The sequence below is a fragment of the Danio aesculapii genome, chromosome 24 (assembly GCF_903798145.1).
Source record: "Danio aesculapii chromosome 24, fDanAes4.1, whole genome shotgun sequence".
Lineage (NCBI taxonomy): Eukaryota > Metazoa > Chordata > Actinopteri > Cypriniformes > Danionidae > Danio > Danio aesculapii.
Genome location: NC_079458.1, coordinates 25,653,247 through 25,666,264, shown reverse-complemented (window position 1 = coordinate 25,666,264; position 13,018 = coordinate 25,653,247). Strand labels below are relative to the sequence as shown.

The 13,018-nt window shown below is 36.9% G+C and overlaps 1 protein-coding gene across 1 annotated transcript in view; it reads right to left on the bottom strand.

Annotated features, from left to right (window-relative positions):
• The window catches only part of ipo4 (importin 4), a 34,477-nt gene that overhangs the window by 10,798 nt on the left and 10,661 nt on the right, over window positions 1-13,018 (bottom strand). Inside the window, exons 15-23 of the mRNA XM_056450219.1 lie at window positions 11,931-12,044; window positions 11,748-11,861; window positions 11,536-11,659; window positions 8,861-8,972; window positions 8,658-8,782; window positions 8,500-8,577; window positions 6,013-6,070; window positions 5,805-5,910; window positions 399-592 (exon numbers count right to left, since the gene is read on the bottom strand). Of these exons, the coding sequence (XP_056306194.1) occupies window positions 399-592; window positions 5,805-5,910; window positions 6,013-6,070; window positions 8,500-8,577; window positions 8,658-8,782; window positions 8,861-8,972; window positions 11,536-11,659; window positions 11,748-11,861; window positions 11,931-12,044 (1,025 nt within the window). The remainder of the gene's footprint in view (window positions 1-398; window positions 593-5,804; window positions 5,911-6,012; window positions 6,071-8,499; window positions 8,578-8,657; window positions 8,783-8,860; window positions 8,973-11,535; window positions 11,660-11,747; window positions 11,862-11,930; window positions 12,045-13,018) is intronic.

Genomic DNA, 13,018 nt, shown 5'->3' with positions numbered 1-13,018 from the left:
TACAATAAAAAGTACAACTACTACATATATTTAAAACAAACTTTACTTTTAATATTTAACTTAAATTAAAATTGTATGAATGCAAGAATGTTTTTTGATTTTGACAATGACAAGCATATTTTGCCATTAAAATTAGTAGAATAGTTAGTATGCTACTAGAGTACATGTATTTTCAGTAAGTGCGGAATCTGTAAGTAGACATAGATATTGTTACATTTAGTCTTTGCAACAAACATTTTATGTCCTGTGCATTAAAACATGCACAAATTTGTCCATTTTTTTCGTTTGCAAATAAATTACACACATCAGTTGTATTGGCTGATATGTTATAAAATGCAAGTCAACTGCTATTGCAACCAAAGTCTTAAGTTAATATTAAAATTAAGATCAAATCTGACCTTTTTCTTCAGAACATCTTTGATGACGTTACTTATTTCGGCCAGTCTCCCTGGAGCCTGCAGCGCCTCCCCCTGGCAGGATTTGATTACACCATTCATAGATTCCAGAATAGCCATCACCACCTGTCTCTCTCTGTCCTGCTTCACAGCCTCAAGAAAACAAGGCAAAACCACCTCCAACAGCTTATTCAGAACTGGATAGATACAATGAGAGAGAGAAAGAGATGATCAAAGGATAATTCAAAACTACAAGCTCTTTCACCTTCACATCGACTGCAGCTCATTTGAATAAAGGAGTGGGTGAAAAGGAAATGATAATGAGTGAATTAAAGAATGAGTTAGTGACAGGGGCCGTGAGGCACTACACACTAATGAAGTCAGAGTTAAAGTTTAATCCTCTCGTCAAATGAAGCTCCTCCTAATTCTTTCTGGGAGACATCAATAATGAAGGAGACAGAGAACAGATGAAAGGAAGCACAGGGAGAGTGATGTGAATGTAAAAGAGGCTACAAATGAAAAATCGCAGACTTGTGGATGTGCATAAAAGACATGGCAGATGAGCGCAAAATCTTGCAAGGATAACAGCATTTAATATATACCACACAACCATCACAAAAAAAATTATTGTATGCATTTATGTTATGCAAAATATGAAACATAAGTATGACATTAGAAAGACACTCCAGTCCTTTATGCAACTATACTACCCTTTTGTTTATCTCTTTTTTTATCTCAGTTAAACTGCTGACATAATTTGTATTATATTAAGTGCTACAGAAACAATGGCTCATTTCTAGGGGTGTGACAAGATGCTTACTAGGGTTGTTGCGATACCATTGATTAATCTTACCATACTATACTAGTTGAAGTATCATGATACCAAGTAGTATTGCGATACTGTAATACATAACTCAAATTATAAAGAAAATTGTCAGAAATACTATATTTTATGGTTAATGTGAGGTTAATTCCCCTAACCCCGTAGTGCTTAAGTGTCCACATACATGGATAGCATATTTTAGCTCTTAAGTGGCTATTTAAAATACTTTGAATGTTTTATATTTTGTTACAGACATACAATGTCATCCTTCAACTGTTTTGCAACATATGAAATGTCCCAAACACTATTTTTAACTGTCCAAAATGGGACAAAATGTTGTTTTTACTCTCTGATAGTCAAAGCAAGTTCAAAAAAATATTTCTATATTATATATGCATTAAAAGAAATTCAGGAAAAAGTGTTTTATGTAAATTCGGACCACGAGTCCACATGTATGGACATCATTTTTCAATACAAGTACATTGTATCAAAAGATGATACTTACATTTTTATCCTAATTAGGTTTCAAAAAGCCCAAATAGCAAAGAGAAATAAAAAATTCATGTAAAAAAACACCTTGGGCCTTAAGAGGTCAAAGCCAAAAATTTATTATTTCGCACGTAACTTCATCTAAAATTTATTCATTCTTTTAGTTTATTTTGTAGATAACTGACCAACAAAAATCAGCTTGTAATATATGTTATTTTAGTTTTATTTGAATGAGTTCTATGCTGTAAAGAACTATAAAATTGTTTGCTAATATATGAATAAATAACGTTATATATTATATAATATATGAAAGAGAAATAGATTATTAAACAAAAAAAATTATTAAAAAATAAAAAAATAAAATCTTAAAATGTAAAACATTTAAGATGCATTTTTGAAACTCATTGAATGGTATTTTACATCTATTTTAACAAATTCTATGCAGTAAAGGACAAGCAAACATTGCAAAAAATTTAGCTACAAACTCTGAAAAACCCTAAAAATACTGACTGGCTTCTCCCCTGTACAATTTCACATCAGAAATCCAACTCCTTTCCACAAATTGAACTTTAAAAAAAAAATTATGTATTTTATTTTTATTTTATTTTATTTTGGACCCTCCTGTTGCAAAATGTGGCTAAAAATACAAAAAGACGATAATTGTTTGATTATGGCTTTTCCATATCTGTATTGCACTTTAATTAGACGACTGATATAGGAATACAACACATACACACACAACACATACGTCTTAATTCAATTTGTGTTTATGACAATTATGACTTTAAGCATATCTAAAGTGCTATTCCATCATGTGGTTTCAAATCATGGTTAATGTGTGAAGCAGCAGTTGTAGCCTCTGTTTGACTGGACCCGGGAGCTGTTAAACTACGGTGAATAAAAAAAAACCAAGGGTCATGCACAACGCCAAAGCCAGCCTGGGTTGCCAGGTGTGTGCAAAGCACTTGATTTGCAGTCCAAATCCAACCCTGCCTCCAATCTTTAACGCTAGCTTCATCCTTATTCTCCATTTTAACTCACAAGACCTCAACGAGAAATCTCATCGCAATTTAATCTTGCGAGATCTCGTAAAACGAAATCATGTCACGCGCCTAGTCATTTCCACTGACAAAAATATCAAAATAGCAAAGCGGACTGTAACACTTTTTGGGGAACAATACTCATACAAGGGATGAGGGGGCAATCCAACACACTTCATTGACTTTCTATTGTGGGAAGCTGCCACCTTTCATTTCTAACTTGTTACATAAAAAACAGAACAATGCCCAAAAGCTGCCATGTGACATTCAGCAAACAAGCTGAAAAACAACAAAATTATGTTATTTTATACTACCAAACTGTAAAAGCCAGCCATTAAAGGGGGAGAAATGTGGATATAGGTAACAGACGTGAAGCACCAGCTGAAAGAGTGGGTGAATTGTGCGATCCTGACACTCATTATTCCTGTGTGAGAGGTGAACATTTTGAACTGGAAAGTCACATATCCAAATCTGAGTTTAGTATATTATATTACATATCTGTATCTGTATATGAGTTTGACTTGCAACTTGTGTATAAAGCAGAAAAATGTGGATAATGCATTAATCTGTGTAAGTAACAACATTTGCGAGTGCCTTAATATATATATATATATATATATATATATATATATATATATATATATATATATATATATATATATATATATATATATATATATATATATATATATATATATATATATATATATATATATATATAAAACAGCTTGTCCCTCCATTGTTTGGTTAAAAGAAAGTTGTAAATATTACAGTGTTTCACATCAAGCCATTCAATTGGATAATTTCTCTAACAAAAGGCCCAGGTCAGGAAAAGGGTTGACATAGACCAATACAGTTTAGTATTGTATACATATAAAACCATCTTGCCATCTCCAGGTTGGAGGAAAGTCTTTACCCCAGGTGGATGAGTTCAAGTATCTTGGGGTATCACAAGTGAGGGAAGGATGAAACGTGAGATTGACAGGCGGATTGGTGCAACAGCAGCAGTAATACAGTCGATGTACCGGTCCGTTGTGGTAAAGAAGGAGCTGAGCCGAAAGGCAAAGCTTTCGATTTACCGGTCAATCTATGTTCCTACTCTCACCTATGGTCATGAGCTTTGGGTCATGACCGAAAGGACAAGATCTCGGATACAAGCGGCTGAAATGAGTTTCCTTCGCAGGGTGGCAGGGCGCAACCTTATGGATAGGGTGAGGAGCTCTGACACCCGGGAGGAGCTCGAATTAGAGCCAATGCTCCCCCACATCAAGAGAGGTCAGCTGAGGTGGCTCGGGGCATCTGTTTCAGATGCCTCCTGGACACCTACCTAGGGAGGTGATCCAGGCATGTCCCACCGGGAGGAGACCTCGGGGAAGACCCAGGACTCGAGGGACTACGTTTCTCGGCTGGCCTGGAAATGTCTTGGGATCACTCCAGAGGAGCTGGAGGAAGTATCTAGAGAGAGTGTGAATGAACATTACAGGTAGGCTGATTTATACTTCTGCGTCAAGCGCACGCATATGCTATGGACGCATAGCCCTCACCGTGGTCGTCGCTGACGTGCACTTCTCAAAAATGTAACTACACAACGATGCGTAGCATAAGCTCTGTCATTGGTCGGCTTGGTATCACTGACAAGAGTGGGCAGGACCGCGAGCCCGATGGAGCGATTGTTTAAAAGTGTGGAGTTCCATGAAGGAGCTTCAAATGGAAAGTTTGTTTATGTTTACCTAAGTTGTTGCACGTCCGCCTGTTCCTGCCTCAAAATGAGCGAGTTTGAACTACTTGTACATTAAGGAAGCGTTCAGAAAAAACAAAACACCAGCGAAGAAACTCGACACAGAGGAACATAAATACATCACTGCCAACTAGCATTTCAGAAGTGTTGTTGCAAAGCAACAGAAACAGCACGCAGAAGTATGAATGCACAGCTATGCGCGTTGCATGCGGAGTGGGTCACGCCGATCACTTGACGCAGAAGTATAAACCAGGCTTAAGTGTTATAGTGGGTCACTCTGATATTAAATGCTGCACACTGCTTTTGTGTTCTTAAATGCTTGTTTTTTTGCATCGATAGCTTCTGAAAATGTAGTTGTTTTTTTTTTGTGTTTACTGTTTAATACCGTTTTATTTTTTGTTAATTGTCCAAAATGACGAAGCAGCTTCCTACAATATAGTCAATGTAGTGGGTTGAACAGTCTTACCCCCGTTGGGCATGGTCTTCAGATTGTGCTCTGTAACTATTGATCTAACAGAGTGGAGGCTAGACTTGCTGCTGAATGCTATTGGTTTACAGAAAATTGTTACTTGTGTGTGCAACAAGTCAGGGGAACGACAACACAGGAAGTGGCAATTTTAAATAGACAGCTGAAACATGACACCATAATAATAAAATGACTTCATAAATTGTGGTTCTCTTCTGACAAACAGTCACATGCCAAAAAGAAAGAACAGCATATGTTGTATGTTCTCCATTGTTGTTTACAGGGCTCATTTACGTGTTGCATTTAAATGTGGAAAGCACAAAGGGTTCCGCTTCCTCTCCATATTTGTTCATATTTATTCAAATATTTGTCCATATTTGAAATAATTTACTTTAGATTGCAAAAGATGCGATGTGTGTACGAACCATATTGCTTTCTTTTTAAACCATCTGGTGTACACCAAGGGAACTGCTGGCAATGAACACGCAAGCCTGATAGCCCGAAACGCACGGTTCTGTACTTAACTGTACTGTACCCCTCAGAGGAAACGAGGCATTAATGTTCACGAGTTATTAATATGTGACCCCTGCTGGCAAAATGAGTCAGGATGTGCACAGGCTAATTATGAGCTACAGCAAAAACAAATTGAATCTAATTAACTATATTAACTGCAAGTTGACTAATTAAATGTAATTGTATCACATTTGCAACAGTTGTGTACTATTGTTTTAGCATCATAGACAGTACAGAAGCATCTTCACAAGCTACTACCATTACTTCTATCACACAGTATATCACACCATTATGTTGTCATGCGACTCAGTCTTATTGTGTACAGTGTGTGTGAATGTACCCTGATGGTTGGCCTCTGTTGGGTTTTCCTTCCACACTTTGTGCTGAGCTCGACAGAACTGACCCATGGCACCAAAGGCAGCTTTCCTCACGTCCTCATGTGGGAACTAATGGATGCACATTCACAAAAGAGCACCAACATCAGTAACACATCAGCATTTCATACTGCACAAACTCTCATGAAACAATACAAGCCACCAGTCACTCACATCACGGAGATCATACACCTGCTGGAAACTGGACTCCAGGAATGGCTGGAACGCCACTCTGACAGAAAAATAAGACAGAATCAGCTGGATGAATACAAAAATTTTAAAATTTCATATATGGACCAGTTACAAACAACAGATAAAAACAACAAATGTTTCTAAATATCTGAATCAAGGCTAAACATGCAAAAGTAAAAAGGACACTAAAATTTTTTTTCCTCAACAGTCAGTACAAACTATTTATAAAACACTACTTAAAACAATAAATGAAGAGCGCCATGATTTCCATGAAGACATAATTACGAGTATATGTAGAATCTCATGAAGTTTTGTTTTTATCAATGTTTTTGGCATAAATAAAACATAGTATTCTATACATTATTAAACTGTGATATCGACTAGTGTCTCTGAATATTACAAAGCAATGAACATTGTGATTTTGGCTGTTATATATATTTTTTATAATTTTATGTGAAAATCATCATGTCTCAAGCTTAGCAAACTCAAGCTTTTAATGATACCCATCAAAATAAACATTTAGTTTTCCTTGGAAATTGTGACAAATATATTACGGTTGTGTTTGGTTGTATGCATGGTAAAAAAAAAAAATAATAGTAAGTGTAATATTAAAGTAATAATTATCATTTTTACACAAATAAAATAAGTGGAAAACAGTACAAAATATTTCATAAAGGATTTTTGATTACTAATTGATCTACCCATCAAAATGTCCATAAAGTACTCAAATAACTGTAAGTTAAAAGAATGAATAATTGAAAGAATTTCTGTAAAAAAAAACTAGTTTTTATAGGGCATAAATGTTCTTTTAAATTGCTGTTAATGTCGTCAAACTGTTAAAATGGGTGGGAGTTGTGTTTTTTTCCACAGTTCTGTCTCTTTATGTTCAACAAGGTTGCTTTCATTTGGAAAAACTGTAAAACAGCACTATTGTGAAATATTAGTACAATATTACACATATACACACACACACCCACACATGAACAGTAGTCAACATTTCTTGTCAAAGTCATCCTAAAACTACTGTACTTGACTACTGTATACACTGTATTGCCATAAGTTTTGGGACTTCTGTTCTTAAATGCAGTTGTGGCATAATGGTTAGGGTGTTGGACTTGTAAGCCAAAAGTTGCAAAGGAATTGAAGTTGGACTCTGCCACCCTCAACACCCATGGCCTAATGGTAAAAGAGTTAGACTTATGATCGTAAAGACAGAGGTTCAAGTCCCTGTGGGTGGTAAGAGTGTAAAACCAGCGCTCTCACCACCCTTGAGTAAGGCACAGATTCCTCCAACTGCTCTCCAGGGACTGCAGCAATGGCTGTTTACAGTGTGTTTTTGTGTGTGTGCACATGCTCTTACTTCTCACTCGTGTGTATGCACTTGGATGGGTCAAAAGCCTAAGTCCAATTTAAAGTATAGGTAACCACACTTTATTCACTCAAACTTTAACAACATCTCAATCTTAATTGGTTTCATTTGGAGCAACTTTTAAAAATAAATATTTTTAGGGGTTTGCACCTTTAATTGTGATAGGATAGTAGAGGACAGACATTAAAGCATTGGGAGCAGAGATGGGAAGGATCAACATAGAACTTCGAGCCTGGAATCAAACACGGGTCATGAGCACCATGGTGCTATAAGTCAGCGTACTTAACCACTATATTATTGGCGTCGACGTGGAGCAACGCTTTGCATCTATAACAGCTTAAACTATTCAGTGTAGGTTTTCCACGAGGTTTAGGAGTTGCTTTACAGGAATTTTGACCATTCTTCTAGAAGTGCATTTGTGAGGTCAGGCACTGATATAGAGCAAGGCTTTACTAGCAGTCTCCACTCCAATTCACCACAAATGTGTTCATTCAGGTTAAGGTCAGGACTCTGTGCAGACCAGTCAAGTTCCTCCACACTAAGCCCAAGCCCTTAAAAACAAGCCCACATCATGATCCCCCTGTGCCAAACTTTAAACTTGGCACCATGCAGTCAGGCAACTATTATTCTCCTGGCAAACACCAAAACCAGATTTGTCCATTGGATTGCCAGACAGACAAGCGTGATTTGTCACTCCAGAGAACATGTCTCGACTGCTTTAGAGTGCATTGTTGGCCTATTTTACACCACTGCATCCCACGCTTTGAATTGCACTTGGTGACGTAAGGCTTGGATGCAGCTGATGTTCTTCAGCTAATCTGAAGGCCTGTTCTGTGATTTTTACAAGGTCTACCAATTGCATAGTTGAGTTGCTATGGTTACCCAAAACATTTGGCAATATAGTGTATATACATATATCCACACAGACACAAACATGTACACACGCAGACATTTTGTTTAAAGTAATTTGTTATTGTGATGGCAAATCTAGCTCTGTAGCATAATCAGTAGTACGTTCACACCTAAAATAAGCCTCAAGTTTGTAAATGCAAATGTGTCAGAGTGTGTGTGCATTATGTAAAACTCATTATGCTCATTACCCAGTATTGAAGGCAATTTCACCCAAGGCATCACAAGCATCTTCCTTCTCATCTATGTACGCATTTTCCACACTGAATCTGAGGATAGAATTTTGATTACATACTCTCTTACATAAGAAAAAAACTAAAGTGACAGAGTATGAAACACAGAAATGTACCCTGCAACATCACGGTCATCAACCTCATTCTCGCCCTCTTCATCTAAAATAGCGTCGCCCTCTTCTCCATCATCAGCATCATCATCGTCCAAGAGCACAAACTGTTTGTCTTCATCTAAATGAGCCTATAGAATAGACAGGAATTATATGACGGCTGTAAAGTTGATGGTGTACAGACGATGATCCAAGAGCCTCAAACTGACCGTCACTCCCTCTGTGGATCTGAGTGACAGCAGCATCACTGTGGTGATGGATGTGAGGTGAGGAGTGAGACAGTCTGGACTCACTTCAGACACAGCAGAGAATAGGCTGTATCTGGAGAGACAGAAAAAAAAAGAGGCTGAACACAATCTGCTTAAACTCCAGCTGGAATATTTAAAAACATTACAATAATCAGAATGCAGAAGGTTGTTTTCAACTTTTCATTTACAAGCAAGGCTGCACAGTGGCACAGTGGGTAGCACGTTCGCTTTACAGCAAGAAGGTCGCTGGTTCGAGCCTCGGTTGGGTCACTTGAAATTTTTGTGTGTAGTATGCATGTTCCCCCATGTTGCGTGTCTCCCCGTGTTCGCGTGGGTTTCCTCCGGGTGCTCCAGATTCCCCCACAGTCCAAAGACATGCGGTACAGGTGAATTGTGTAAGCTAAGTTGTCCATAGTGTACGTGTGTGAATGAGTGTGCATGGATGTTTCCCAGTGATAGATTGTGGCTGGAAGTGGCTTATGTGAAAGGCAAAGGCCTCTAGATTACGCTTAATTATTTACTAAAATAAAATAAGATCATGCCTTGATTTTTAATTATTTAATTTGGACAGTAAGGTCTGACTTTGCTTAGACAAAAGTCTTGTCACTTAGATCTTGAAGGTCTCCTAGAGTTCATCAAGATTCTTTGGATTCATCTTTAAGGCCTCCTACATCTTACCCCACACATGCTCAATAATGTTCATGTTTGGTGACTGGGCTGGCTAATCTTGGAGCACTTTGACCTTCTTTGCTTTCAGGAACTTTGATGTAGAGGCTGAAGTATGAAAAGGTGTGCTATCCTGCTGAAAAATTTGCCCTTTCCTGTGGTTTGTAATGTAATGGGCAGCACAAATGTCTTGATACCTCAGGCTGTTGATGTTGCCATCCACCCTGCAGATCTCTCGCATGCCCATACTGAATTAAACCCCAAACCACAATTTTTACTTCACACTGGTTTCAGACTGGTTTCTGTGAGAATCTTTGGTCCATGCAGGTTCCAATAGGTCTTTTGCTGTATTTGTGATGATTGGGATGCAGTTCAACAGATGATATATGAGGAAAATATACTTTATGCCACTTTCCCAAATAATCAACTAGAAGTCAAGTTATTATTTGTTGCTCTTACAACTGGGCTAGATGACAAGACTTTTGTCAGGTAGTGTGTTTATATAAATCTTTTTTTGGAGGGGTATAAATTTATATAAATTTATAGTATAAAATTATTTACATTGCTACATTTATCCAATAATATTTGTGTTATAGATTTTAAAATCAGAAAAACTGAACTTAAAACCAAAATTAATCTGATTTACTGAAATAAAAATGATCAGATGGTAAATATTCTCTTTCTTAGTGTTTAAAAGAAAGTTTACAGTGAAGGATTCAGATTTATACCTTCCAATCCGTCTCAGCATGGATCAACGTTTATCCTTTTCTCATCATCCTGTTTCTTATTACATTTATTAAAGATGATAATTAAATAATAAATAAAGTTAACACACTGCTTTATGTAAGAATGTTCAGTGCATTTGCTTGTCTCTTTGTAACTATTTTCAGGAGCCACCAAACTAAGTCAGAAGTTATGGAGACCTTGAGTGGAACTAAAGGGCTGAGGACTGGAACCAACTGTTTCTATTGTTATTTCTACGAGTTAATACTATCTAAATTGTTTTACGTGATTTTGCCGTTTTTACGGTTAATTCTTTTAAAGTGATTCTACTTTTTATCCAAGATAGACTTTGTGTAGCAAGGACCTAACTGCCTGAATGTAGATTATACTGGTTTTTAACTATTTTTGATAAAGACGGCTGAGAGCACACTCAGCCTTGGGTAAGAAACAGATTGTACTTAAAGTGTGTGTTCTATTTGATTTTGGAACCGTTTCACAGGTCTGCAGTCAGCTCTAAACAGTCTAGTGGATGTCTGACGTTTATATGCTTAAGATATTGTTCAGAATTGTACGCACGCACCCACATGAAAATTTGTGTTTTAACCAATCAGATTAGAACACCTATATGTCTGACGCAGTTAATGATGTTATGTGAGAGTATAATTGTTATTGATTTGTGATTGCAAACAGAGTGGCCTAGGAACTCATTGCGAGTGTTGAAGCTGGCTCCTGCTGATGAAACTGCAAACTAACTTCAGTAAACTTTATTTATTTGAATCTCTGACTACGGCTCTTCTTCATCTGACAGACTGGTCATTCGTTGGGTTAAAACTGTAAATTACCCCTACAACAGTATATCAGATACTCTGCACATACATTGATTTGAGCAGAAATAGGAACTTAGTGCACTGTCAATAAAAGAGAAGCTCCCATGTGCTCAGTCTATTCAAGAGCAGACGAGTGAAAATATAAATCACTGCTAATCCTATTTTGAGCCTCCAACTCAATCACTGGCAAGTAAAATCTAATCACTTAATAGCTAATGGCTAACAACAGACATTATTAGCTGGCCAGCATAAAGTTTGGTCACAAATGCAAGCAATTGACATGCAGTGTAAAGGGTTGTTGCTATAATTTTTTCATTACTTTTAATGAGAAATTACGAATCATCCCCTTAACATCAATCCCCCCAATCACCTTAACTACAGCTTTTTCAGAACAAACACAGAGGATTACTGAGGTCGTACGTGCATCGGCGCAGGTCTGGATCATCCACTGCATCAGTGAGATTCAAACCCAACTGTACACACTCCGCTGCCAACGGACTGAACACATCCTTCCCAACAGTGCGAGCCAACACAGAGAGTGTGTCTATGAGAGAAAGAGCAGTGATGGAAGATTAGATTAGACTGCATGCATTACAATGCTTACAATTACAAAGTGTGAAGATGGTTTTTACCCAGCGCCTGTGTCTGCAGAGCTCTCATCTCCTCTCTCGTGTCTGTCAGGAATCCCTTCAGACTCTCAATAATTGGAGGAAAGTAAGGCACTAGCATCTCCGTGGCAGCATTAGCTGTGAAAGCGAGATCTCAGCATAACTGTAACATCATGAAATGCTGTATTAATAGAAGGAGGAAATTACCTATTGCTCCTATTGCACTGACAGCAAGCTCTTTCAGTTTAAGGATTTCTGCACTGTTAAGGGCTGACAACATTGTTTCCATAAGAGAGGGCAGATAGGGCTCGATTTCTTGTCCTGATAACAAAAAGAGAGCAGTGTTCATTTAAGGGTTTTGTACAGATTTTTAGATTTTCTCTAGTGTAACATAAGTGCAATATTTATTTTAACTGCTTATATTCTTTTCAGTCTGTATTGTTATTTTATGTAAAGAAAGCAAATATGGAAAATGAGTGAGTAAATTCATCATAAAATTATGGTACAGTTCAGGAGTAAAAGAAAGGGTCACATAAATAGGATGTAGGAAAATAAAATGAAATGAATTAAATAATAAAACTGACAACAAACTGAAATCGTACATTAAATAGTAACTACAAAAAGTTAATAAATTATTAATAAACATTAATTAATAAATTATTGTGAGTTAAATTGTCACCATGCAACACTAAGCAAACTACTCTTATTAATTAATTTATTAACACTGGTTGACAATTTCAACAAATTATGCTTAAAGTAACTAAATAAAAGTCAAAAATGTTTAAATTATTAAATCCATCACTCTGATACCACTATACAATATCATTTTTTACTTAAAGGTGCAGTATGCAAGTTTGACACCCAGTGGTTGAACTAAGTATTGAACTCTTGATTCAAAACCCACACAAGCACAGGTTGCCAGATTGACAACAACAACAGGAGCTTTCCTGACTAGAGACTAAAGGCTGATTTAAGTCATGTTCTAAATAAAAGCAACGGCATGTAGTAGAAGGAATATTTTCCATTTTAAAAGGAGTTTTTGTTCCAACCAACATCTGAAATTTATATATTAGAAACGGCTTCTATTTCTTGCAGCTGAACAACAGAAAACGGTCAATGACCACCTCAGGTACAACTCATGTGCTTTATTCAGTGGTAAATGCTAATCATGCAAGTTTGAATGCTATTGTACATGGCATTTATTGGCATGCTGCTAAAGGCAGCAGGAGCTAGTTCATCTCAGATCTTGAAAATAAAACAAACAGTTTGGAACAACATCAGAAACGTGACTCAGT